General features: G+C 35.6%; 3 protein-coding genes across 3 annotated transcripts; all 3 read right to left on the minus strand.

Annotated features, from left to right (window-relative positions):
- Positions 1–11,783: 11,783 nt before the first annotated feature.
- Positions 11,784–12,323, minus strand: LOC113279177 (F-box protein At3g07870-like). The gene has a single exon (XM_026527881.1). The coding sequence runs from the start codon at positions 12,321–12,323 to the stop codon at positions 11,784–11,786; it is 540 nt and encodes a 179-aa protein (XP_026383666.1).
- A 1,725-nt stretch (positions 12,324–14,048) lies between these two features.
- Positions 14,049–15,308, minus strand: LOC113277518 (zinc finger protein ZAT3-like). Its single transcript, XM_026526594.1, has one exon. The coding sequence runs from the start codon at positions 15,294–15,296 to the stop codon at positions 14,286–14,288; it is 1,011 nt and encodes a 336-aa protein (XP_026382379.1). The 5' UTR covers positions 15,297–15,308; the 3' UTR covers positions 14,049–14,285.
- A 513-nt stretch (positions 15,309–15,821) lies between these two features.
- Positions 15,822–20,218, minus strand: LOC113281897 (EVI5-like protein). The gene is made up of 10 exons (XM_026530801.1): positions 19,974–20,218; positions 18,803–19,099; positions 18,201–18,396; positions 17,683–17,853; positions 17,453–17,569; positions 17,000–17,197; positions 16,849–16,908; positions 16,657–16,755; positions 16,416–16,552; positions 15,822–16,192 (listed from the first exon to the last, which is right to left on the minus strand). Exons 2-10 carry the CDS (start codon positions 18,970–18,972, stop codon positions 16,072–16,074), a joined length of 1,269 nt encoding a protein of 422 aa, XP_026386586.1. The 5' UTR covers positions 18,973–19,099; positions 19,974–20,218; the 3' UTR covers positions 15,822–16,071.
- Positions 20,219–25,548: the final 5,330 nt, after the last annotated feature.

A 25,548-nucleotide genomic window follows, 5' to 3' on the forward strand; every position in this document is an offset into this window, starting at 1 on the left:
AGCCTGTTTTCCTCATCATTATTACCCTTGCCTTCCTTGTTGAGAATAACATCTAAGTTGACTGCTACACCAGTTTTTGGGGGGACAAAAACTGCAGATTTTACTACTGCTTTTCCACTCTTCTTTGATGTTGGAGCTTTGCTAGCTGAAGTAATAGTTATACTCTTTCTTACATGACTGACATTCCCAAAGAAGTATGGCTTCTTATGAGCTTTTTCCAGAAAGATTTTTGCATCTTTACAAGTAACTTTGCAGTGCTTGATCACATAACATTCTTTGCAGATTCCACTTGGCTGTCTTTCATAAAAGAACCTTATCCATCTTGAAAGTCCAGCATCGGTAACATCCTTAACCCCCCCTTCTCAAAGGTGTTGTGAGATCTATGTTCCTTGACTGGATTATTACCATTTGGGATAGCATCTTTGGGTTCAATAACAATAACTTCACCCATTAGTTCACCTAATTTGGTTACAGCTGCAACATTCATATGCTCGGGCATCAGTGCTTCAAGAACAATCCAAAATTGCTGAAATCCCCAATGTTTTTCTGCGTATATCATGCTTGGGATGTAGTCGTGCACTACAAGAAGATTCATGTTAATGCTTTATGGCCTCTCATAAATAACCTTGTTTAACAAATTCCAGTCATTAAACTTGAAGATCATAATGTTGGGATCCGTTTCAATGATTCTAACATCTTCAGCGGTCATGAAAGGCCATGTAAAACCAATATGCTTAGCCACTGTATCAGCTTTCATTCTTCCTTCAGAGATTATTTTTCCAATTGCGCTAGCCTCCCATTTTGTTTCTTCATCAGCTTCAGTGCTTGTTACTTGACTGAGATCTGCAATTTCAGAGATGTCTCCTAGATCCAAAACAACTTGTTTAAACTTATTAACCAAGTCTCCAACTTGTGTTGAGTTTTCGTCTTCCATGTTTACAGTGAGAAAGAATTTGATAACGGATTTAGAAGATTGGTTTGTAGTTGATATAGGAAAGGGGAAGATACCAGGATATTTTTTAGTTGTTAAGGAGCCGTATATTTAGGTTATTCTCATTGAAACAGTATGTGATTATGTTCCAATCAGTAAGGTAAGAATTGTAGCTGGCAATTGACCAGAGAAAAATCAGGCACTTAAGGATATGGTAAGTTTTACTGAATTTGAAATTCAAAAGTTTTGAATGGAGTAAGACGCGGGATTTACTAAATTTTTGGCTCAGTGAGTTGTTGATGAAACGATTCATTATCCTCCTTGCACCATTGAGTTCCACACAGATTCCATTAACCAAACGATAAACAGCTTGCTCGGCAAACGCCGTAATCATAACACATAAGAAGGCAAATGTCATAGGACATAAACCAATTTGTAAACACATATTAGAGAAAACAGATAAGATTAGTGACACATTTTAAGAAAATGAACAATAACAGCAAAAGGGGAAAATGAATAAAAATTAGCAAAAAACTAAAAGCGATTGAAATTAAAACAATTATATAAGACTACTAATTACGCAAAAATACTCAAAAGTTGATAAAACACTGTCACACTTGTTCTTTATAAGGTTACAAGTGGGATCACAAGGAGTAGAAGCAGGTTTAACCTCATCGTGATTAAATTTCTTTAGTATAGTTTTCACAAAATGAAATTGACTAAGACTATATTCATCATACATTGCTCTGATTTTCATCCCTAAGACTACATCAGTAGGGTTTAAGTCTTTCATGTCATAACTCTCACTTATTAGCTTTTAGTGAAAACAACTTAGTGAAACCTCCTTGTTCCACACAAAAACGTAGAGAAAATGGAAGAACAAAACTTGTTTTCTTTTTCTCTTCTACTCTCATTTCCTTCTAAAAATAGAGCAATTAATGTTAAGTTGTTACTCTCTCAAAACAGGAAAACCAAAACAAATAAAAGGAGAAGAAGTCTTTTCTTTGTTTTCTCTTTTTTCCTACTCACATTTTTTTTCTCCTCTAAACAAATAAGATGAAGATGTTTTTCTTATAGTGTTTTCAAATCGTTAAAAACAAGAAGAGAATCTTGCATGTGTATGACAAAGGAAAAATGACAAGCATTCTCATGCGTACAATAGAGAGAAAAAGATTGAGAATCTCATGAGTGCTTTTGTAAGAAAAGTAGTGTCCAACTTTTCATGCATAAGAAAACAATAGATAAAGAATCTCATGAGTGGAAATGTAATGACCTGCATATGCACAAAACAAGGAGATAAATCGGACAAGATTCCTAGCAAAAGTTGCGCCACGAAGCATGTGAGAGACAAGAGAATATTCTCACAAACAAAACAAAGTGGCATCATGTTTTATTTATTCACAAAATTGATTTTTTCCAACAGACATCCACCCAAAACCCTGAGTTGGAAATGTTGTTGAGTCCTTTCATAAACAGGTGGAAGGAAACAAGGTGGAGACTGGGCCTCATCAAATTTCTCTTCTGCCAAATCGAAGGCCATTATTTTCATCTTTTCATAGTCCAACCAATGAAGAGCTCCATCTGCAAGCATACATGCGTTGGATATGTAACATTGTTGTTTCGAATCGCCTTCGATTTCCCCTTTATCTCTCATAGCTAGGGTTTTTCGTTCCTCATGAGTTCTTCAGTGTTTTCTCACAATGAATTTTCATTCTCCATTTTATACTCACAAAACACGATGGTTTTAGCAGTGTCGGCCCTGAAGTAAATGATGCCCGAAGCAAGCTTCAAAAATATTACCCCATCAAACGGTGGTTTCTAGCAATTTGACCAAGTCAATGTACGTTGACGATTGGTAGAAAATTATTATGAAAATTTATTAAGCAATCATTCTTCTGGTTGATTAACAAAATATACAAGAAAAGTTGAGTCAAAAGAATTGCGATGGTTTATTTTTTTATTATTTATGTGCGAGATTTACCATTTTAGTCATATCTTTTAAGCAACTAGTGTGAGATGGATGTAATAACCATAGATGGGGGCAGTGAATAAATCAGTCTTTCCATGAAACCATTTAAATTTCGTTCGACTCTTATTCCTTCAAGATCCTCTGTGCTTAATCTTTCTTTACTATAATAGACCGTTCGGTTGGGAGAATTAGAATCCTATGAATTCAATTATGGGGTAATCCAATTCTTAGAATTGGATTCCAAGGAATTCGATTCCAATCCAAAAAATTCATGTTTGGTTGAGGTAATTCAATTACCTTTGTTATTACCCCAGAATCCAATTCCATTGCATCATTGGACCAATGCAATAGAAATCTATCATTTTGGAGGGAATTGGATTCCTAGGAATTGAAATCCCCAATTACTACTAAAAACCAAGTTATAATGGATTTGAGGGCCTTTTTCACTTGATTTCCCAAAGCACTGCTTAGGGTGCTTTGGCTCAAGGCCGGCCCTGGATTTTAGGATACTTGGATGGTGGATACATAAAAAAACAGTCTAACTGTTGTAGGGCTTACAACCCACGGATGTACGACCCAACTAGGAACCTAAGGTTTCCCTTTACATATATATAAAGGATATTGTATCCATGTAACTCCATTATCCTGATCAATAGAAACCTCTCTTTGTCTCTTTACTTTCTCCATATTTTCCACTGCAACACGTTATCATGCACGACTCTACCAACTGGTGCTAATTTTTTTCTTCGTTCAAGATTGGTTATGGATTATTCCTTGAAGATTAACGTGGTTCTGATCCTATTTGTTTATCATCATGGATGCATTACCAGGTATTTCTTTTGAACAAAGAAATTTCGTTTTCATAGTATATATTAGGGTTCCACAAACGTATGATTATAAAACATAGAGATTTCACCATTAGATTTTCATGAAATTTTAATATGTTAACCCAATAAGTCATTACGTACTATGTTAAAATTTCAATTAAATCGGAATATGATGCAATCTCCAAAACCTGCGTTTAATAAAACTGTGTACGTTCAGAAAAACCCTAATTTTTAATAGCGTCGAAAAACCTAAGTTTTGAGAATTTCCACCGTTGGATTATGTTATATTCTTGGTATGTTTTTATATTGTTCTTGGTGAGATATGGTAAAAATTTCATAAAGATCCAACCATGGAAATACTCAAAAGTACGTGATATTTCCAACTGTGTCCACATAAATGCTAATTAGAACAGTCACACGGAGTCATGGATAAGTTTGTATCTAGCCGTTGGATTGAGTTGAAATTATATTATGTTTGTCCAAACATTATTATAAAGTTATTTTAAAATTTTCATAATCATCGGAGTTGTTTACAATTGTTTTCTGATCACTAAAGTTGGATGATGAAATTTCCAATTTTAGGGTTAACAATATGTTTTGGGCTTATATGCTAATAGTTTCAAGGTTATTACCAATGGGCCTGATCACTTCATATATAATGGAACATATATGTGGACTTTTGTTAACCATGACATAATCAACCCAATGGACCGGGCATTGACCAATCCGTTGACTGGGTTCTGATTAAACCAACTCGAATAAAATTTGACCTTTTGGACTCAGAAGTACTTGAGCGCAATTAAAGAGCCTCTGATACATAAGTAAACTGTGTCTACAGGGTATTTACTTCCATCATAAAAACCTTCAACCAATGACGATGCACTGTTCAAAAGATGAAGGCATAACTTCTATGTTTTAAGGCGACATATTGATTTCAGATAATGGAATGCTCTAAAGGAAGTTTTTGAAACATTCATGAAATTTTCCCCCCGAAAATTTGAATGTTCATTAGAATTTAAAACACTTGTAATATTGGCTCAAGCAGTAACAATACAAAGTAAATGTATTTACTGAGTATGAGACAGAGACGTAATTCTGATTCATTGGAACGAGAGTTGGATGCTTGGTATAAACATTTATTGAGTATGGTACAAGTGATGGAATACAAGTATCATATAATAGCAGCCAACTACAAAATATATAGAGAGTTCAAATGACAACAAACTCACTATATGTTAAAACAAGGCCATACCCCCGCTTGTCAACTTCAGTGGCAATAAGAAACTTTCCCAATTAATATACTTACATTTTGTTAAGTTTTTATTAATTATCTTTATTCAACTGAATTTTGTATGATTTGATCCTGGACTGTTGGTTGTATGGTAGTTTAGTAAACATTTTTTTTTCAAGTTAAAATAAAGAACTTTTTTATGCGGAGAAATAAATTCATAGTTTGTACTTATGAAATGAAAATTATATCATTTCCATGAGACTGAAATACTCTAAAGCACCTGAGATATACTCATAAGTACTTGATTTAAAAGGATCATTCGTACATTATGATGAAAAGTATATCATCCTCATGAATTGTAACACTCTAAAGTAAATGAGATAAATTTTCTTTTGTTACGTAATAAGGCCACACCACTTATTACACGAAGCTCTTAAGGAAATATATTAAACTGCGTATTGAATTGTTTCCTTATGTAATACCATGCGATGATTGGATCATTACAGATAATAGCCGAACGAAAAAAATGCTCAATCTTTGTTGCATAATTAGTAAAAGTTACATGAGCTCTATAAGAACCAAGAGCTAGTCACACTTTGCTAAGTTTCTACGAAGTCTGTGCAAACGGTTATTGAGCGAAAACTAACCGTGAGAATGGGAATGCATCTACAAATTACCTCCAATGACTGTGAAATGAATCACATTTTAGAGAAAATAATGAGTCAATTAGTCTAGTGAACTGTAAATCACTAATACTTGGATAATTGACAATATAATGTTGGGAATTGACTCACTCAGGTTTTGACATAACCATAAAGACACTTTGGTTGTGATATGATGTTTTGTTTTGAAAGAACTCAAATGAACATCATTTTATTTGAGTTAACAAGAAAATGGGAATCACAAAGATTGAAAGAATGCAAAGTCACGTCATCTCTCACAATCAACTCTTTCTAAAGTACCATAAACACCACCTCCCCTCCCATTATGCTTTTAAAGTAATAAAGCATGTAACTTATTTTACAAAGTCATTCTTTAGTAAAAAGGATTGAGACCATCCTAAGATGCAAATGGTAAACAACCCATTTTTTCAAAAGAAACAAGTTTATATTTGTGGACATATCCATACAGAATGCGGTCCATTCAAGTGATTTATGGCTCTGATGGATAATTTGAAGTGTTGAATTAATTATTGTTCACAAGAAATTATGCGTTTTTGAAACAATTCTATCACATATTATACAATTTAAGCTCTCACCAACCTTGTTATTGCTAGATATTTTACATCAAAAGGACTTGATGGATATTGCATGTTTAATAAGATCATCGTAGAGCATCCTATACCCCATGGTCTCGCAGAGGCTACCACCATAGGTTATATATGATAGGTTATGCGTAACAACCTTCCTACCAATGCATAAGGGATATGCAATATTATTACGCATATTCACTTATTCGTTTTAGAACCCACAATCAGTCAACCATTTTTGTGTACCAGTTGGTAACTGGTTATAAGCCTGACATTTGTGTTCTTACGCATTTTTGGTTGCACTATATATGTGACATTACGAGTCCACATCGTACTATGATGGGTCACGAAAATAATCAAGTAATTTTGTTGGATATTTACTCTCAACAATTATCCGCATTTGAAAACCTTTGGCAGAAGATCTCTTACCGCTAGATTTGCGGGTTATCACTTTAATGAGACAATCTTCCCATCATTAGGGGGAGATAAGAAAAAGTATTTTCTAAGGGAACGACAAGAATTGTCGTGGTGTGTTCCCACTGTGTCTCATATTGATTCTTGTACTCCACAAATGAAAATGTGAAGTGAAAGAATAATCGATTTTCAGAATGTACATTGATGTCCCTAAAGTGATGAGATCACACATACCAGCTGCAAACCTACCTGTAAGGTTACAAATCCTCAATAAGGGATATACACCATAAACTAAGGTGTTACAACTACACTTAGTGGAAGTGTGGTTGAGGTTGTGGCTCCATAAAGGAAGTTGGAGAGACCACTTGGCTCGATCAATCCTCACCTAGAAAGGAAGTAGATGAGGAAGGCACAACTTACTTAAATCATCAGAAATCATCTCATAAGATTGTCTCTGAATATGTCCATGAATCAAACTGGAGGACGCTCCGAAGTTTAATGATTCCAGAGAACAATGACATCCCAAGTGGATTATGAGAATGCTCACGAGTCAATGGAAAGATCGTGCGAGCATATTGATGATTAATTTCATATACACTTGTTTAAGAAAATAGAGCAAGATAAGATCGAACCAAGCTCCTTGTTGCTTAATGTCAACGAAGAGCATATTTGGCCTATACAATCCAGGTAAAACTTGGCTCTTTGACAAATATACAGGTATATGGTGTGGTAGTGCTAACCAACCAAGTGTAAATCCTATTGGACATACATGATTAATTTGTCACAAAGCATAATGAGAAGAAAGAAGTCTCAAAGGATAAAGACTCGCCTTGTGGCGCGAGGTTTCTCACAAAGCCCTGGAATTATTCTCTTGTAATGAACGTTATAGCGTTCCGCTACTTAGTTATCTTGGTAATTTCAAAAGGACTTGAAATGCAGCATATGTATGTGGTTGTTACGAATCTCTAAAAGAATCAAGAGATAACAGATATTTACAAAAGTACTTGATAGCCTTTTGTTTCCCAAATCAAGTGACTCTAAACCACAAAGTGCGTTTACAGTTAGATATAACGCTCACTTATAGATTGAAGCAATCAGGCGAATGTGGTATACCCGTCTAAGTGACAATTTGATTTGGAGGGGATAAACAAGTAAGTTATTTTCATTGCGTATTCACAAGAAAGTTCCTGATTTGGAATTATAGCTATCTATGTCGATGATAATGACATGATGGGTACTCTTTATATACTAAGAGACCTTAAAATCTATTTGAAATCCGAATTTGAGATGAAAAATCTGGGGAAAGCTCGACCGAATACTGAGTATGTGGTATATTATTCCACCAGTTTGCAGTTTTCTAAAGTTTTCAGGCAATTTAATAAAGACATGCATCCTGATAGCACTCCCATGATTAGTCGAGGTTCAAATGTAAGTAAGTGACCATTTCGTCTAAAGGAAGATGACGAAGATGTGTTGGGGATGAAATTCCCATATCTAATTACAATATACACATTGTTGTACTTAGTGTAGTAATATACTCGATTAAATTTTACATCCTCATGGAACTTGTTAGCTAGATATAGCTCAGCGCCAACGCAACGTCATTGGAATGGTACAATGAATGTAATCATGTACTTAAAAGTAACCATTGACATGAGTTTGTTTTATCCCAACAAAGACATAAAAATGAATGTTAAAGGAACTGCAATCCAAAGGTTGTTGATTACGAAGGAACAATAATCTCTTCTCCAACGAAAGTAATCAGGGAGATATGGTAGACTATTTTCTAAGTCATTACCGATATTCAGTTTCGAAAAGTACATGATTAAAGGAACTGTCTGGAACAACTCTGAAAGTAATCAGGGGGATATGCCGACATCAGGGGGAGGATCCAAGGATATGATGTCGACATATTTTACTTCGAAATTGAAGTTGTGTTGTACTCTTTTTCCCTTCGATCGAGAATAGTTTTTCCCAAAGGGTTTTGTTACTCGACAAGGTTTTTAGCGAGACAACACTAAAAACATCAAGTATGTTGAACGTTGAAGACATAGAGATCGCGTTGATATTACTGAAAACATCTGAATCAAAGAAATGAAACGCGATATTCTCTTAAGCAACGTAACTTCCAGAATCAACAACATGGTCTTATAAACACTCAAGTCACCAAAGTAAAGTGTGATAAACTCCTTTTGAATGCATTAGACTAATGAAAATTATCTGACATCAGGGGGAGCATCTAATGGTATGTTGAACTATTTTCCTTCACCGAGGTTGCTTTTTCCTACAAGGTTTTGTTACTCGGCAAGGTTTTTAATGATACAACAACAAACACCGGGAATGTAATTTCCCAGCTAAGGCTATTATCTTTCCCACGAGGATCTTATGCCTTAGGAGTTGTGAGGCAACTAGTCAACTTCAACGGAGCAAAGTGATCATCTGCATTGGATCACCTTTACTTGCATCTGTCACGTTGTACACTTTTTCCTTCGTATCCCACTGGGTTTTCCTTGTCAAGGTTTTAATGAGGCAATGTATATGCATCCAACTATGTTCTAAGTTTACTTAAAATTGTACTCTTTTTCTTTAGCTCAGGTTTTGTCCTCTGGGTTAGCCTGACAAAGTTTTAACGAGACAATTAACTTAGACTCGTCGATCTTTGAAGATCATATTGCATGTGATGAACTACATGTAAAGTACGAGACAACATGTGAAGTACTACATGTGAAGAGTTGTACCAAGGTTTTCCCCACTGGGTTTTTCCTTATCAAAGTTTTTATGAGGCAATTGATTTGAGCAAAAGTCACCAAGGAGAGGACAACATTTTAATAACTATATTCGAAGAATTTTATGTGAAGCACTGTATACGGAGTTCTATTGGACCGCACAAGGGGGAGTGTTGTAGGGCTTACAGCCCACGGATGTGGGGCCCAACTAGGAACCTAGGGTTTCCCTTTACATATATATAAAGGATATTGTATCCATGTAACTCCATTATCCTGATCAATAGAAACCTCTCTTTGTCTTTTTATTTTCTCCATATTTTCCACTGCAACATCAACACTAATCATAGTATTTGTGATTTCCACATTCAGCGCCATTCCATGGTCGTGCTCTTGCACGAATGATATTTATTGTGGATTCACGGCCTTTAAAAAAAACTGGGTGTTACAAACGGCAGTTTATTATATAGATGCCCACTTTAAAGGAACCCTATTATTTGGGAACGAAGTATGTAAACTCTATAAATAGAGTCCTAACCTTTGTATTTTACACACTAATGAATAAAAAATTTCTCTCTTGTCTTCCCCTCTATTTCGTGTCTCCTTCTCTATTTTCTATTCCACAAGACTGGGCATTTATTTCCTTCTAATTCCCGACTCCCGCTCATTGTAATCGCCCGTTAATTTGCTCATTTTTCCTTTGCTCTTTTTGTGCTCACAAAACGCTTTAAAAAGTTTAAACAAAAACAAAACAAGATAATATTCAAGTTTGAGCTACACTAAACTAGAATACAAATTAAACATAAAGATGTGTATACTCCGCTTACAGTTTTTTGGTTGCTTACAGTTATTTTCTCCTAAAGCACTCAGTGAAGCAAAGCTATTCATGCGAGGAATGGCTTTAAAGGGTAACATAGAACTTGTTTGTTTATCATCCACGAGCTGTTGGATAGCTGCGGTTTTGGGGTCGTCAATGAATAGCTGCATTCTCCCGCAGTACTGCTTCTTCAGTACCACAGGTTTTCCGCTATTCGTAAGGGGGAAGGGATCATACATACTCTAGGTTGTGGAGCGACTGCATAGAAGGGTGCGCTGGTGGTGGTCAAGATGGTGGCGACGTTCAATAGTCGCCCATTTTTGCAATTATCAAGTGCACAACTAATGAAGTAGAAAGGATAGGTATATCAAGCTTTATAATTAATCTTGGTCTGCTATCACTCCTAATGATCAGTGGGCTTGGGTGTTCCCAGATTCGATGATTAATCTTGGGAAAACTTGGTCTAACACTACTCTATCTCTTAATGGTAAAGTTATATGGGATCTTATTATCTGCAGCTATTGTGTGGGTATTATGGAGGGAGCTAAACTGTCGTACTTTTGAAGAGAAGTATGTTTACAAGACTGATGAAGACTTGTGTACAGATGTGAAATCTCTAGTGCTAACTTGGGCTGCAAGTTTTGGCAAAAGAGTTCATTTAAACTTCTCTTATACTGTGCGTAACTGGAGTACAGTTTTTGTGTAATTTTCTTTTTTTTTTTCTTCTTTTCTTTACTACCTCTGGTGGTATAGTTGTTTGTACATTCTTCTATCTTTTAATAAAGCTCTCTCTTCTGATCAAAAAAAAAAAAAAAAGCTTTATAATGTTTTTCCATCGTTGATTGACGCAATTATAGCCGACATATTGCAATGATAACATCCGGAAATCCCTACCTTGAGAACGTAATAATTCCAGCATTCAAAATGTAGAGAATTTCCGACTCTGAATCTCTTGGTTCCCCATTCATACATATCTATGTTATTTGCATCAGGTTCACGCAAACCTACTTTACCATTGAAACAACAGCACTTGATCACTGACTATAATATCAGCCTGGTTCTTTCCTTTGGGATTTGAGTGCTACCCTGTTTTAAGCATTTGAGAATTTTCGGAACCAAAGGCGAGACAGACAAGAGTGGACAGAACAATTTCTTTATTTTTATACTCCAGATTTTCATTAAGCAGTCAATGAGTTTTGGTTTATTGGACAATAAACTGAAGTACGAATTATACTAAGAACTCTACGAATACTTTTCCTAGAACATTAAGTTCAAGCTAAAATAAACTAGAATAGGGAGTTAAATTAAACATTGATATAAATTAAGCATAAAATACCGCACGCCGCCCAAGCTTCCGCTGATACTTCTTTCGCTGCTTACACTTTTCTCCCGTAGCAGTCAGTGATATAAAGCTATTTATGTGGGGAATGGCTTCAAACTCTAACATCGCACTTACTTGATTATCCTCCATGAGAGGTTCGATAGTTCCAGTTTTAGGATCATAAATGGAGAGATTTACATGATACACACTCCCACATGGATAACAGTGTCTCTTCAACAACAGAAGCTTTCCGCTATTTGTAAGGGCGAGTGGATTGTACATATTCCATTTCCATTCATTTTCAGGTATACAGTATACTGAACTCCTTGCTCCAAGTCCAACACTGGTTACTGCCTTGTTCTTCCCTATTGTCAATCTTGTTACTATTAATCTTCCTTAGCGACCATATATCCACAGCTTTATCTAATTCAAGATGAATAACACGTAAAAATCTTCCCAGAACCCTTAATTGAAAATGGTGCTTCTTCCCATCATAACCAGGTGGAAGGAAACAAGGTGGAGACTGAACCTCTTCAAATTTCTCTTCGGCCAAATCGAAAGCCATTATTTTCATTGTTGCATAGTCCAGCCAATGGAGAGCTCCATTTGCAAGCATACCTGCGTTTGATATATAATAAGGCCGTTTCCAATCGCCTTTGATTTCTCCTTTCTCTCTCCACCCACTGCCGCTTCCAAGTGTGTATACTTGAATTAGCCCCTCAGGATAGACTCTGACAATCTTGTACTCATTCGAAGAAGGAAGGTATCCGAATCCGCTTATATAATCTGGAGGATCCTGATCTGGGTTTTTCTCTAGCAAATTGACATATTCTTTAGTCATGTGATTGCATATGTAGAAACCATGCTTGTCAGAGAAGGGTACATGGTAACACACCAGGCCATTACAGGAGCCAACTATTGGCTCCTATTGTTGTTCAGTTGAGGGTGGTTCAGTGCTGACATTGACTTGCTTGTGTAAGTAAACGGTTTATTCTCATGATAATCTGCATAATGAACTCCTAGCTTGTACATATCATAATTGACGAATTGAATCGAAAAGAGAATACCCAAACCAGCATCTGTAGGTTCTGTACGATCACCATCAGAATCAGCATCACCATCATCAAGCCGTAGTAACTTGCGTTGAAAGCGTAAGTGCATATCAGCAAAACAAGGAAGACGGATGACACTTAGCCATGTTCTGGAGACTAATTTGCAATCGAAGACTGTTCGGAACGGTAAACGAGATAATATGCTTAGTATTATCTCTGTTGGGAAAACACTCAGAGTTCCATTGTTTTCTTCTATTTCGTTATTCTTTTTCTGTTTCCTACCCCTCTTCGACATGATTGATAGCTAGGGGTTTTCGTTTCTCAGTTTGGGAGAAGAGAGGAGGGGAGAGCGTTTCTCGCGAGTTTTTCGGGTTTTTTATGTCAACAGGACTTCTCTTTCTCCGTTTTATACTCGCGAGAAACACGGTGGTTTTGGGTTACTTGACGGTGGATACGTTAAAAAACGGCCAACATTAATCTTAGTATTTGTAATTTTGTAATTTCCCCCTTTCAGCGCCATCCTGGTTGTGCGCTCGCACGAATGACATTTATTGTGTTGATCACGGCCGTTACAAAAATAAAATAAAATAATTTTGGGAATCTATTTCCCTCTAACTCTAATCCTCAACTCCCACTCATTGTAATTGCCCGTTAGCACTCTCTATCGTGCAGTAACCAAAAATTGAAACCCCTCTCAGTTAATGCCCTTTTTGGTGCGTATAGGATTTGAGAGCCATCATAAAACAGTCCAAACTAAGCATAAACTAAGCTTCAAATTATACTTTTGTCCTTCTATTATTTTGTATTTACGAAAAGTTTTCACAAAAAAAAAAGAACAAAAGAAGATAACATTCAAGTTCGAGCTACACTAAACTAGAATATGAATTAAACATTAAGATGTGTATACTCCGCTTATGGTTTTTTCGTTGATAACAGTTCTTTTCTCCTAGAGCATTCAGTGTAATAAAGGACCGGCTTCAAACTCTAACAGGTACTTGCTTGATTATCATCCACGAGTTTGGCTAGCTCCGGTTTTAGGGTTGTAAATGGAGAGCTTTACATGATACATTCTCCCACTGTGCTTCTTCAATAACACAAGTTTTCCTCTATTCGTAAAGGTGAACTGGTCATACACAGCAAGAGGAGGAGGTTGCATTGGTGGTAGTCAACCCTTATTGACTTCAGCTGCTGCAGTGGTGCTAACTGCTAACAGGAAAATGTAGAAGACGCCAATATAGATGATGCCATGTTTTTGTTCACCATTTTTATTTCAGAAGGTCTGGAGCACTGAAAATGAAAAATTGGTGGTTCTCGTCCGGTAAACAAAAGCTCTATGACCTTCTGAATAAATGAACGGAGAGATTGGAATGCGTTTGAGATTTGAGTTTGAGTGCTATATCATATTCCTAAGTTGATTGTTACTTGTGCCATATTTTGGCATGCAATTATTATTAGTTCGTTCTCTCATTATCCGGTATTTTAAGCATTTGAAAGTTTTCGGAACCAAAAAGGCGAAAAAAACAAGAGGGAACAAACAAAATATAAGGCCATTACAGATGAGAGTTGCTGATAAATATGTCACAAGTTACATTACTAAGACCATATACATTATACAATACTGAGAATCTATTTCCTTAAAATCGTCCCTAAAGTTAAATCCAAACCAATTTCTGAAGATGAAGAAGAGTTTAAACCTGAATGCATTACTGAATCAATCTCCACTGGTGGAGGATAAGGAGGCAAATTCAAATTCAGCACGCAACCATCTCTTGCTGAAGCTGAGGTGCTCGGCAATTGATGAAAGATGGGCCATCTTCAAATTTCTCCCAATGGCACCTCATGTGCCCGCCAAGAGCTTGGCCAGTAGAAAAAACCCTGAAGCAAATCCCACATTTATGCCTAGAATCCATAGGCATTTTCTCCTGTTTGTCACCTGTTTCATGACTGAGATCAAGTTGGCAGTTTGGGTCGTCTTCACTGCTTTGTGCCATTGCAAAACAACCCTTTACATTTTTGTGACTAGCCCTATGACCGCCTAACGCTTGGTGAGACCCAAAAACCTTCTTGCAACTAGAACACTCAAATCGACTATTCGAACTTGATGATGGAGCACTGCCTTCTGCAAATCCTAACTGTGGTGGTGGCTCTGGTTCTCTATCGCCATAACCTGCCGCATCTAATGAATCACCATCCCTGTACCAACTAATACACTGTGCAGTTATAGGAACTGAACCATTTGCAAGCATTAATAGACATGTTGCAGCTTCATAATCTTCTACGTTAGTACTCCAATTTGAGGCAACTACTATTCCTAATCCCTGCTGCTCTGTTGATGGTGGTGGAAGCGGCAGTGGCACAGGCTTTCTATAATTCGGTGGTGGATTTATGCCTCGCCATTGACGCTCTGGGTGACAACGCATATGCCCAAATAAAGCTTTCCTTGACCAAAACTGCCTACCACATTCACTACACGGTCTAATATTGTTGTTTGGAGGAGCATTTGCTTCTTGTTTCTTTGTTGATTTAAATTTCGGGTACACATTTGATTGTGAAGATGAAGTAACATTAAGATTAGAACCACTAATTCTGATGAGTTTTGACCTCTTCTTCTTGTGCTTTTCACTAAATCCTTCAGCAATAGACCCAGTGATGTCTCCGGCGTGGATCACAGGACTCGAAAAGACTTCAACAATTTCTTGCTGAGAAGAGAAAGGAGAAGTAGAAAGAGAAGGATTACTATCTGTGTTGCTGTTATTGCTCATCGCGAAATTAGATATCAGAGTCTGAAAGAAGAAGAAGAAGAAAGCTTGAGAATGCCAATTACGTCTCATTTGTACAGGGCTAAGCGGTTACTATCTCTCTGAAGTGGGCAGTTATTTTCAGTTATGAATTCCTATCTTTGGTTTTTTCAACTGACAGAATGCAGTTACTTTGTGTTGAACAAACATCAGATTACAGTGTCCTTACATCTATAACCGTAGGAGTGTTATCATCTTAACTAATCTGTGCAGATAAATACTCTTCCTGGACCCACAGCCCAACATCCCAAAAGTGACGGCTGGGATGAATTTACATCTCATAAGTTGTACGATGTAACAATAGGTGCAGAGTACTACAATCAAACTATTAAAAACAACATGAGGATTAAATGGTTGGATGTCCTTGAAAAGTTTGGTTATGCATGTATCCACTAGCCCACTTTGCAGTATAGCTCACATACACCAAAAACTGTTTCCAGAGAGACAGAAAATTAAAGAACTAGAGACTAAGTAGTAGTAGACTGAAGGAAAACTCTGAAAAGGGAAAGTTTCTTCCATTATATTCACTGTTTCATCAACTATATAGGAAACATAGGTGAAAGATAACAACACAGTGTCATGGCTCGCCATGGTTTTCCTAATCGAGAGTCTGTTATACACACTTTTGATGATATGATTTTGATTTGTGATGGAAAAATAAATAAATACAGAAACCAGGACTGGTTTTTCCTCTAAATTCTGATTTGTACACACACCGTATACAAAATTGGTTGCCCTGTTATTCTTTTACTGATCGGCTCTTTGTGCTGTTTCTACTCAACAATCTTCGTCCCCTCCAACTGCGTGGTGTTGCAGGTGGTTGAGTACCTTGAGCTGACGACTCTTCAAGTGACGGACTCCTGTTTTAAACACACATTCATGATCAGATTTATGCATCAAAATTACAAACGAAAGAATAGATACAGATTGAGCAACATTACTACTTACCAGTATAACATTCTTCAGAGCTTAGCCGAAGTATATAAATATATCATATAAAAGAACGATGCATTATCTGTCCTAGTTCAAAATGGTGGAGTTAAATTAAAAAGATGATATAGGCGAAAAAGTGAGTGTTACTACCTTATCATTGAATTAGAAAAGCATTTTCCTGAGAACTGCTTCTGAGCGACAGGACTGGAACTGGATTCTGCACGTAGAATTGGTTTCTCGTTTTTCTTCCTGTATTCATGCTTCAGCTCTTCTAGCCGTTTTGATACCTATGCATAAAAGGGAAGCTCAATTACCCAAACGGACCGAAGTATAACCGGAATGGTACAGTAATCTCCTACATACACGAGAGAGGGAAGGAGGGAGAGAAAACCTTGATTGCGTGCGCCATCGGCAGTATTGTATCTGGGTCCATTGCATCCTCGGGAAAGTTTCGGAGGGCATGAATTAGTTTCTCAAAGGGTAACTTTACCTGATTGACCGAACCAAAAGTGTTGACATCAGCAGAATTTTTAGGTAACTTTATTTTTAACTCCAAAAGTAATGTTAGAAGCTTGATACTTACCAAGTCGTCGTGACAAAATTTCAACAGCGCCAAACCAACTTGAAAAACTATCATAACACCCTGCCAATGTAGTGAAAAAGATGTTGAAGCGGAAATGCACATGAGCGAAAGATATTCAATATATAAGAAGGTGTAAGAGTAAGAAACTGACCTCGTAAAGAAAGACGTCCCATATTCTAAGAGCCAAATTGAAAGGGAAGGAGTAAGAAAAGACGGTTATGAACCACTGGCTAGCATACATGCTTGGATTTATCATTTCCTCAATAAAATGTTCCCCTAGCTTTGGCAAATGCTCTCTCACCAATTGTTCAAACTGAAAGAGGTATTGCTGTACCAACGGCAGTCCCACCTGCACTCACAAGCATATACACCAGTAGGTATTAAATTAGTTACTGGTACATATCAAACTTCCAAGATGAGTCTTTTTTTAGATAGTCAAGATGGTAATGCATATTCTATCAAAGTTCAAGAAACAAACTTTGTTTGTTACTAGAATTCTCCAAAAAAATGTTGAAACTAGCATTCCGAAAATGAAAGCATCTTCTTGAGACAGGCTTTTGTTTTTGTTTTTGAATTTTTAGCTCTATGAAACATGCAGTATTACCAAATATAATCCCTCCATTGGGGCATGAACAGCTCCTTTCAACAAAGCCACCAATAACCAGAATGCATCTTCCTCGCTCATGTACAGAAGCAAAAGACCAGCTAAAAATCCCATTCCCTGTATTTGAAAAGCAATAAAAACATGAGGTCTAATATGTAATCATGAAACTCAGCAAAAAAATTTATCATGCATCATGTTTTGGAAGTTTAGAGAGAGGATAAGAGTTAGACCTGAACATAACCAACATCTCTGTCATACACAGAGTATGCCTTAAGAACATTGTACAACGACCTTTGACCTGGTCCATGTCTCTGCTGAAAGAAAACATGTGATGGAAAAGTTCGGGAAATATCTCGAATTATGTCCAGCTCTGATGTAGATGTTTCATATAGTACTAGTTGCTGCAGCAGAAAAACCTCTTGATCAGGAATTTAATAAAGCCACGAAATGAGGATGCCCATGTTTCTTGATAACATATACTCCAACAGTATGTCATTTGAAAAAGAACAGGCATTCAATTATTTTATGTTGGTTTGACACACGCATGGCAATAACAAAGTAAACGTTCATGTGAACAGCTTTGAAATCAATCACAGAAATGAGTTAGGTTTAACATTGCCGAATAAGAGAGCACATGGAAATCCTAAGCAAAATAAGTTACAGACATATCAGAAGATACTGAAATACAACCTAACAAGCCACATATATCATTAGGCAAAGCTTTTGTGAGGAAACGAACTAAGAGTACCTCGTATACACCCGGATTCATTAGCAAGAGATCCCGACTACCTGAGATCAACTGCCAAACAAGACCCCGTAAGCAATCAGGAATTCCCTTTCTAATACGCCTTAGCACCACCTGAGGTTTCCTTCTAACATAATGCTTCCAATCACTTCCGCCAACTCCTATCATTTTCCTCCACTTTCTGATCCTTCTTTCCTCCCTGTAAAATATTTTTACCCATATCATATTGTTGAGACTAATAGTCCCATAGAGACCATAACTCTAGCATTCATCTCAATATAATATGAAAAGGCTATTCCATTCATTGCCAATTGGTTTTGAGCAGGAAGTCCAGACATCTATCTAATACATATATGACTGTATGTTGATGAAAATTAATGGTGAGAAGAGAAATATCCCCTAAAACTACGGTTTTCACCCACACCAAGACTAACTTGTCTTCAAAAATATTAAAAAACATCCGGACTAAAAAAAGGTTAACATGGTATTAATGTAGATGAATTTTGCATATTTCGTGAACGCAACTAATTGTGCAAATAGATTTCCTTCATACTTTCTTTGGAGAAAGAGAATAAAAATTATGTAAACCAACTCAGAAACCATACCTTTCTTGTTCATTGATAACCTTTTTAGTGATTGAGCCTTGGGAACTGTTGTTCTTGATTGAACCTTGGGAACTGTTGTTCTCTTCTGGCACGAAAAATCCAAATCTGTCCACTGGTCTTGCAGGTGGAACTGGTCCTGGTTCAAACTCCTCTATTTTTTTCCTCTCCATTTCACTAAAATGTAAACCTTATCATCTTAGAGAGGAACTCTAGCGATCATTCTTTTAGCTCACAGAAGCTCCCTCTGAATTCTCTCCCCAACAGAGAGTTGTCAGCTGCTATGTGGAGCGTGGTACCCTATGCATAGACGATAAAACATAAACTCAGGCAGTGAGGGTCACTATAACTTAATAAGAGCACTTAACAAAGAGCGTAGTTTCTGCATTCTATAGACTAGCCAGAAATAAAAGATAAAACGATAGCAAGTTCCCAAATACAGACAATCACAATTTTGAAGCACGACACAATGCAACTCAACCGAAACAGATAACAAGCATGATACAGTGCAACTCAGCCGAAACAGATAACAAGCACGATAGAGTGCAACTCAACCAAGGCAGAAAACAAGAGAATAGCGTGTAATCGGCGATCTCAAATCATATACTCCATGCACAATACTAAATTGAAGCTCATCACTGGGGACTCCTACCATTCAAGCTCTAGTATATAAACTTGTAACTCCAGAAAGACATTAAAAAGTACAAAATCAAACAAAACAATCTGTAACCGAAAATTCGACTCTTTGGCAACATTTCTAATATGATTGTTATGCCTACAAGCTGAGTTCAAAACTCATCAACATCCTAATTTCTACTGATAAAGAAAAAAACACTTTTGAATCACCAAATTGTAAAGGGTTTGCTCTTTATCCCACTACTAGATTACCCCCTTGGCAACAACTATAGGAAAATTCAGACATCCAGATTGGGTTTACAGTCAAAAACCAAAACAAGTAAACTTCAAAAACTTAAGTTAATCAAAAGATCCCACAAATAGGAACGAACAAATAAAAATCTGTCATTTTCAAAGTAATGTAACAAAGTATTCACCAATGACAAGAATTTGGGGACGAATTAAATAAATTGAATCAATTTTAACACAACCCAGTAATCAATTAACAATCAAAACCATAATAACAAGACAAAGAACACAAATTTCTGAGAAAACTGACCTGGGATTATTTTGACATACAGAGAGGGAATTCTCTTGTTCTGTATTGAAATTGATGATGAAAATTGCAAAAATAAAAAAATGTCTGATATGCACGTCGTTGAAGAGAAGGGCTATTTGGTGCATCATCTGCCGGCCCGCATACCTTTTTGCTGTTGAAGTCACCACTCACAACCAAAAGAACGAAAATTCAACCAACAGTCAGACTCAGATCTCTGCATCATGATTCATGACTCGTGAAAAAAGGGTTCTGTGACTTCCGGAATCCACTTTTATTTTAATTGATAAAAATAATTATATATTTACACCCTGGTTACTCTGGCCAAATGGCTCATGAGCCATGTGATGCCGCATTCCCATCATCTAGAACCCCAACGGGAGAAAGGGTGACCAAGGTAGTGCCTAAGCTCCCAAAATGGTTACGTGTCCGCATCTGACACTTGAACGAGCGCGTTCAAGGGTTGGACATTCGGTGATATCGCTCACATATCGCTCACATATCAATGTTATCAGGAAGATATAAACAAATAACAAAAAATTGGTCAGTTAGCCCAATAATTATAATTTCTGGGTGAAAAGAGCATGTAAAATTTGATACTGTTTAAATGGACGAGAATGTAAAAATAGTCACGATTAAACAGTTTCATCCTACCCATTTTCAAATATTTTTTCTTATTTTTAATTTACATCAGGATGCATCCAGTTTTATCCTCGCTCTTTTTTAAGTTTAAGACAAGATAAATTCGGTTTCATTCTTGCTATTTTTTTGGTGTCCATTTCACCCATACTAATTTTTACTCGTCCATTAGAACATGTTTTAAAAATATTTGGACAAATGACACATTTTCCGAACAAATAAATGCTCTAATGATGTGGTAAGAGAAAAAAGGCGAATTTTATGACAATTTTTTTCTTCTTGTTCCACTATGATTGGATGACTAAAAATTCAAGATCACCTTCAATCCTTTCCTCAATCTTTAGTAAGGGAGTCATTAATAAATATGCATCTGGAGCTGTCTTTATCCTCGGGTTAAAAGATTTTCTGAGATTAAAAGCTCCATTTTTTTTACTAGAAATGGTAGGGCTTTGAATCCTAAAAATATAAATATACAAGATTGAATCTACTTTCTCAAGAACATTGCTAGGTCGACAACAATATGAAGCTTGTTTTTGAAGAATCTAACCATTGATGGATAAATTCGGGGTTTTCTTCATATCAGGTGATCATATAATTCATATTGATTTGAACGGATCATTTGTGGTTGGTTAGTATATGTGTAAGAGGCTCTATTTTCCCTTTTTGAAAAAGATCTAGCTAATATTAGTTGTCATCCAAGAGAGGTTTCGGTACATATGTTGGATTACAGTTGGAAGAGAACAAAACCGAAATATACATTTATTGCTTATATATTCGGGTTTGGCAATTCCTTATTGTCTAAACATGCCTTAGTCATCATAAATAGAAGAGCTTGTATTCTTACAAACTCATCCTTTGGACACGCTATTTAACTGTTAGTGTGGGATGCCCACCAATACTATTCTCGTAATATTCGTCGAAGAGGAGAGTGTCGTAATAGTGAATCCATTGTGTGTGCTTTATTTAAAGACTTTTGTGGGATCAAAGAAACTCTAGTAGTATCGTTAGTGGGTAACTAAAAAACATATTGTTATTTTAGATTTTGATTATTGATTTGATTGATTAACGGTAGAGTTGAACTTGATAGATCTAGTTTGTTTATTCTATGATCATTCTCTTTTGATATAAGATCACTCGAACTAGTTCGAGGGTTGACGATTTCAGATATGCTTTATTGCTTGATATATGAAGATATGACTTTTGATCATCCATTGTTAACAGACTTCGTTATATGTGTGAACGATCATTAGTGGAATCAAGTTGTTTGTGCATGTACTTTGAAGACTTGGAGATTTATTTTTGGTATTCTGATATTTATGATATACTTCGTACATACTTGATTTACTGGGATCCGACAAGATGTTTATCACGAATAGAATTTTAAAGCTTGTTGTATAGAATATAGATCGGTGTATTTCTTTGAGATCTACTTTGATACTTTATAAACTAAGATTGATTAACTCGATAGTCTTGATCTTAGTTGATATAACCGAACAAAGGAGTTTATATTATTTAAATGGAGGAACCCTTGTACTCAGTTTATCTCTGATTAACTTGGCTGGTCTCGAGATTGATAGAGAGGTTACTGAATCAGATTAGTCATTTATTATTCTGGATTACGATCCAAAGGAGCTGAGTTGTTGAAGTCTTCACAATAGGTGAACCAACTTGAAATGGTGGGCGATATTTTAGAATTCATGTGCGTTGACCAGATTGGTAGTAGGCGCAGGGATACTGAAGGAACTGAGTAACTTGGAGTTAGTTTACTTGGTCTCAACCATACAAAGTTGTTTTATCTTTGTATAACGGCTTAATTCTAAGAGTATTCAAAACTAGACAAGGTCGCAAGGTTTATCTTCCTTGCAGTTTTTCTCGTTAACAAAATCTTGTGTATCGTGTGGTTTACTTTACTTCCGCGTTATATTGTTGTGTCTTTATAGTTAAAGTAAATATACTTGTACATTAGCCAAACACTTGTTTGATCCCATAAATTGGTTCAGATTTGAATACGTTATATACTAAGTGTACATCTTGTTAAGTAAAATCCTTGACACTTCGTGTTTTGTATTAGATGACACAAGTTGTGTCTTGCAGAGGTTGATATCGAAAAATTATGGTGTAGCTAGTACCTCCATCATTTCACTAGCGTCTCCAAATATTACAATGCATGTTTGTAAGGTTTGTTGTTGTGTTATTTTTATCGTTCTTTCTGTGTATTATTGTTACCGCATTACCATTTTAAAATATAAGTTGCATCCCAAAGATCGTATGTACTACACTCAAAAATTAAGCCTGCAAGAGAATAAAAGAAAAAGGTTTTCTTTTAGGGTTTTTGAAGTTAAGCGTGTGTTAGGATTTACATATCAAGTGGGTAGTGTATTCTTAATTACTAATACTATATAATAAAAACCTGGTATTATTTGTTTATTTGTTTTTGGATTTGTGTCTAAATTTCTCTCTGAAGTATAGTATCAGACCGAAGAACAAGAAAAGAGAAGATACTGACGTTGTTGTTTATTTTGTAGTTGAGAGGTAATTTATTCTCTTGTCTATTGCATTTTGGTGTAGAACTGTAGTTTCTTTAAATATAACATTTTAAGTACTTGTTTTGTTATTCGTTTTTTCTTTTCTTTCATTTGTGTTCAATTTAATCTAGCTTTTCATTTGATTGCAAGTATGTTTTATCAGCTCTGTATCATCATGTTCACTTTTCGATCTCCTGAATTTTTAACCTAAAATTGCTTTTAGATTTGTTTTTCTTTTTACTTTTCTTTTCAAATGTTCTTTTTTCAAGTTCTAATTGAAATATTGCGTTCTATACTACTCTTGAACTGTGAACCTTCTTGTGCTTTGCTTAACATTTTAATTTGAACTTCTTTCTTTCTAAGTAACATCGAGATATTTTATAATTTTTTCTTTATTATTATTATTATTATTTCATTATTGTTATGATATCATGATGTGTTGCTTATTGATAGGAATTATTTAACTGGTTATTGGGCTTCATTTTCAACAACAATATATGTTGGCTTAGGACCAACTCATATAAACTTTTTTCTGGTTTTATATTTTTTTTATGGGATTTTTATTTTCTTTCTTTTTACATTTTATTATTTTGTATTTTGGTTAAAAAAATCAACTGGACTAGACTCCATTTTCAACAATAATTTTTTACCTAAATAAGGCTCGTATAAACTTTTTTGTTTTTGGGATTCGTCTTTTTTCTTTCTCTTTTTTCCCCCTTTATTTTTTGCCTTAATAAAATAATTTATTAAGTTATATGGGGTATAATAATGTAAAAGTGAGTGTACATCATTATACTTCATGATTAGTCTTTGTAATTCTTTTTTGTTTTATTGATTCTTGAGTTTCTTCTGTGTAAAACAAAATCTTGATATCTTGAGGTAAGTGTCGTTTGTCGTTAATGGAGACTTTTTTGTTTTGTTTTGAGACCGTGTTTACCCCCGATCAATTCATGAACTATGTCGGAATGAACTTGTTAGGAAGTTCATCCCATCGTTTAAAGCTAGCCTTGCTTCCTTCTGTGTACGCTTTGTTGGTGCAAATCTGATCGTAACAATCATGAGAAGGTCTATCTGACTTGTTGCATATGTTTTCCTTCTTGTATATTTTGCTTTGTATTATTTATCTCAAATAGAAGACAGTCTCTAGAAATCGTCGGCAAATGAAATGACTGGGAATCATCTCCCTAAATGGAGGAAATCTCACATCATCTACAATACCATCGTGAATTAGCATATTTTGATCAATCGCTTGCAATTTCAAATTCCATGTCGGCGAATAATGAGCATACCTTCAGGATGCAGATTAGGGCATTCCAACTGATTTAAGTTTGTTTCTAATATGATGGATCCAGTTATTGAAAAAAATTATGTGTTTATTGTATGGGCTCCTAGAAGATATTTCATCGGTCTACTCTTCAAGGATCTACTTTTCACTTCTTACCATCTCTATTATATATCATGCAATCCTTACTACTTTATCCCTAGGAACAACTTTTTTATACATTAGAAGGTTGTTAAGCTTTTTTTCCCAATAGCAAGAATTAAAAAACATCGTATAGAGTTTCGTTGCAATTCTAATAATTGCATAAGAGTATCATTACGTACCAGATTATTACATTGAAGTGGAGGTTAAATCTTATTTATTAGTTGATTTGGCGTCCCTAATGGTGCTAAAAGTGTCTCAAGACAAATATGGTTTTGTAAGAGGTATAAGAGATGGATGTTGGATGGTGAAAATCATAGGAATGATAACTTTTTTTTAATATAATAATTGGTGGCATATATTTTAATATGTGGTAAGTGATGGTATGGCCTTTATAGCTTTGGGGGAAGAGATTGAAGATGGTTTAGATATTTATCCGGTTGAGAAACAAGTTTGAGAGTTTGTTTTTTTTAATATAATTATAACCCTTTTCTTTTTCTTTTTTGACTATGTTATGTTATTACCAACTTAATTAATCAATCAGCATTCTAATACTCCGTTTAAATTATACATAAATTGTATTGTGCACATCAAATAATTTGAACATCATTAAAAATAAATTGGAAGAAGAAATAAATCATTCATTTTTTTTATTACGTCACTATCACCAATATGTACCGTATATATATATATATATATATATATATATACACGCTACTAGCAGTTGACACTACAAAAAGGAGGGATGCGCGTAATAGTAAAGGGAGAATTATTGTTGTATTATCTGAAATTTACTCGCAGACAAAGTACCCAATACGTTATTTATAGCTATAACTACATCTTTATCTACATAAAAAAAGTTTTCCACATTATTGGCATACTCGATACTAAGGTAAAGTGCATAAGTAAGGTGAGTTAGCCAGGTCCATTGAGATGGGGATACTTCCATATTCGGGTCCTTTTTATCATAAGGTTAACCTCCCATTAATGA

The sequence above is a fragment of the Papaver somniferum genome, chromosome 5 (genome assembly GCF_003573695.1).
Source record: "Papaver somniferum cultivar HN1 chromosome 5, ASM357369v1, whole genome shotgun sequence".
NCBI classification, from domain to species: Eukaryota; Viridiplantae; Streptophyta; class Magnoliopsida; order Ranunculales; family Papaveraceae; genus Papaver; species Papaver somniferum.